Source organism: Lycium barbarum, chromosome 10 (genome assembly GCF_019175385.1).
Source record: "Lycium barbarum isolate Lr01 chromosome 10, ASM1917538v2, whole genome shotgun sequence".
Taxonomy (NCBI): Eukaryota; Viridiplantae; Streptophyta; class Magnoliopsida; order Solanales; family Solanaceae; genus Lycium; species Lycium barbarum.
The window spans coordinates 93,464,352-93,467,573 of record NC_083346.1 but is presented as its reverse complement, the minus strand read 5'-3'; the positions used below and the strand labels follow the sequence as shown (position 1 = coordinate 93,467,573).

Sequence of the window (3,222 nt, the reverse complement as noted above, 5' to 3'; positions counted from 1 at the left end):
AATTTCGAACAAGGAACATAAGGATGTTTTTGTTGATCAAATCTACAAAGATAAGGACACTCTGAAGAATGTTATGGCGAATTATGCAATTTGCAAAAGATTCAATTTAAGGGCAGAGAGGTCGAATGCCGTAAGGTATGTTAGTCACCTAAAAATATGAAATACATTGAAATATACTATGAAATATATTGAAATATACTAAGAAATGCATTGAAATACAGTGACGTAAACTGTTGTATTGCCAATACATTTCAGTTGGATTTAATTAAATACAGTGAAATATGAACTGTTTGAATTATTTAATTCCATTATGTAACCATTTCAGTATATATAGACAATGTATTTAGGGTCTTGTATGTGTTTGAAACTTCAATCTGACTGTTCTTTTTTTGTATTGGTTTATGTAGTTACACTCTAGTATGTTGTTCAACTGATTGTCGTTGGAAATTCAGAGCTTCAAGTATTGCGAACTCTGAAATGTTCAGAGTGAGATCTTTTCATGACGAACATACGTGTCCATTGAAGGACAAAGTGTATTCCCAAAGGCAAGCAACAAGTTGGTTGATTGGTGCGTCAGTTGTTAAGCCAAAAATAGCAAATCACAAGAGGAAATATACACCTGGTGATATAGTAGACGACGTAAAAAAATGAGTATGGCGTTGATGTTTCTTATATGACGGCCTGGAGGGCTAGAGAAAAGGCAATGAATGAATTAAGAGGGGAACCAACAGAATCATACAAGAAGTTACCGGGATATGTGTACATATTGGATAAAACATACCCTAGATCACATGTGAGAATGCACAAATCACAACAAAACAAGTTCTTGTATTTGTTTATAGCACTTAAAGCGTTCATAAAAGGCTTCGAGTGTTGTAGACCAATAGTTGTAGTAGATGGTTCCCACCTTAAAACTACATATAACGGTACTTTTGTATCAGCCAGCACGTTGGATGGTGCAGGTAGATGCCAAAATGTTTAAATACAATTTTTTTTCTGTTTTTGGTATATTTCGTTGTATTTCATTCTATTTCCAATGTATTTCCAATATGCTTTATGCTATATTTCACTGTAATAATACACAAAACATGTATGTGCAAGTAATATTCTACCATTAGCATATGGTGTGATAGATTCAGAGAACGATAAGTCTCGGACCTGGTTCTTTGAGAATTTCAAACAAGCTTATGAGAATAGGGATAACATGTGTGTTGTATCAGACAGACATGAGAGCATCATTAAGGCGGTGAGTAGAGTGTATCCAACTGTGCCACATTTGGCGTGCCTATGGCATTTATGGAAAAATGTCACCACGAAATACAAGTCGAATGGTGAAGTATTGAGTCTTGTATTCTATGCACTTGCAAAAGCATACATACAGGCTGAGTTTGACAAGCTGATGGAGAAGATTGAGAAGGTTGATTTTCGGGTAAAAGAGTACTTGGAGGATGCTGGAAGGGAAAAGTGGGCTCGACTGTATTCACCCGTTAACAGAGGATGGACAATGACGTCAAATATAGCCGAATGTATTAATGGAAAATTGGTAGCAGCAAGAGAGTTGCCTGTTTTCGATTTTCTTGAAGAAGTGAGGAAGATGTTTGGGAGATGGAATTACACTAATAGGAGAAACGGTACATACACATTCACAACACTTGGGAAAGCATTCCAGCAATTATTATCAATAAACGAATGTAAATCTCTACGTATGACGGTATGTTACTGTTTATTTTGTTGAAGTCTGCCTACATATATTTAAATATATTTCAGCATATTTTAGAAGGTACTTAAGTAATTCTGTTTGGATTGTATATTTCCATGTATTTCATATTAAGTAATTCTGTTTGGATTGTATATTTCCATGTATTTCATATTACTTATCGTTGTTAATATTCAATGTATTCTGGTCTGACACATTTCTTCTTGATTAGGTTGAACCATCAACTGAATATGTGTATACCGTAAATAATGAGGCAAGGCGGTTCATAATTGATCTTAAAAAGAAAACATGCAGTTGTCGGATGTTCCAAATGGACGAGATACCATGTCCACATGCATGGGCTGTATTGAAGAGTAAAAGTCTTATGCCTGATGAATATTGTTCTGACCTATTCAAACCAAAGACAGTGATTAAGATGTATGATGTGCCTGGGGATCCTCTGCCTAATGAGAGTGAGTGGAATATTCCCAAACACATATGCGATGAAGTTGTTTTTCCACCAAGATACAAGAGCCCCCCGGGAAGGCCAAAGAAAAAGCGAGATAAACCATTAATGGAGACGATGATTAGTAAATGTAGGAATGCTTGTAGTACTTGTGGACGTCTTGGTCACAATAGACGTTCTTGTTCCAATGAGCCACGTAAGAAGTAGATGTTTAGATTGTAATTGTTTTTTTTAAAAAATAAACCTTTATCCCCAAAAATATTAAATACAGAAAGTTTTGGTTCATCGTTGTATTCTGTAATTTTTGTCCTTCATTTTCTTAATAATATTGCATACAATTCGGTGTTAATGGACATTAAAATGAAAAATAAGTGAAATGTTTAAGAAATATTAAGTTGCATTAGGCCTGGAATAACCAGAAGCAGGTGCTGGAATACAACCCTGATTTTTTGTATTTCACTATATTTCGGTGTATTTCCTTTTGCATTTTCACTATATGTTTTTTACATTTCACTATATTTCTGTGTATTTCTCTGTATTTCAGTGTTCAAAATGTAAGAGTATTCCAGTTCACCTGGAATAATTTGTCGAATTGAATAGTGGGTATATAACATTGGAATATATTGAAAATACACCTGAGGCTGTTTTCATTAAACGATAAATAAAAATATGGGAGACTTAAACAAAAAATAGTCGTGAAAGAAATTAGTTAAGTCATTGATGAAAAAACACTGCCATTTGTCATTTCTTACCAAAACAACACAACAAAATGTACAAAAATGGTCAGCAAAATAGTACTATGAAAAACTATTCTACATTAAAACCTAGTGGACTAATTAACAACTACTGTGTCGACCGCGTTGTAATCTATGGCAGGCCTAACTGGTCTTGGCGGCAGTTCATTGTCACTGAAGGCATTCAAATCAACCTTTTGCTATCCGTATTCCCATAGTAATGCCCCATATCTATTACGTAGTGTTTCTGCATCAATTTCAGATGGAACGCCTCGTCCAGAACAAAAGTATTCAGCAAATGCGGCAACATACACACCACAATCCCT

General features: G+C 34.9%; 1 protein-coding gene across 1 annotated transcript; it reads left to right on the top strand.

Moving 5' to 3' along the window:
• The first annotated feature begins 673 nt into the window (after positions 1-673).
• LOC132613131 (uncharacterized) lies at positions 674-2,369 on the top strand. Its single transcript, XM_060327180.1, has 3 exons — positions 674-962; positions 1,134-1,711; positions 1,929-2,369. Exons 1-3 carry the CDS (start codon positions 674-676, stop codon positions 2,367-2,369), a joined length of 1,308 nt encoding a protein of 435 aa, XP_060183163.1.
• The last annotated feature ends 853 nt before the right edge of the window (positions 2,370-3,222 follow it).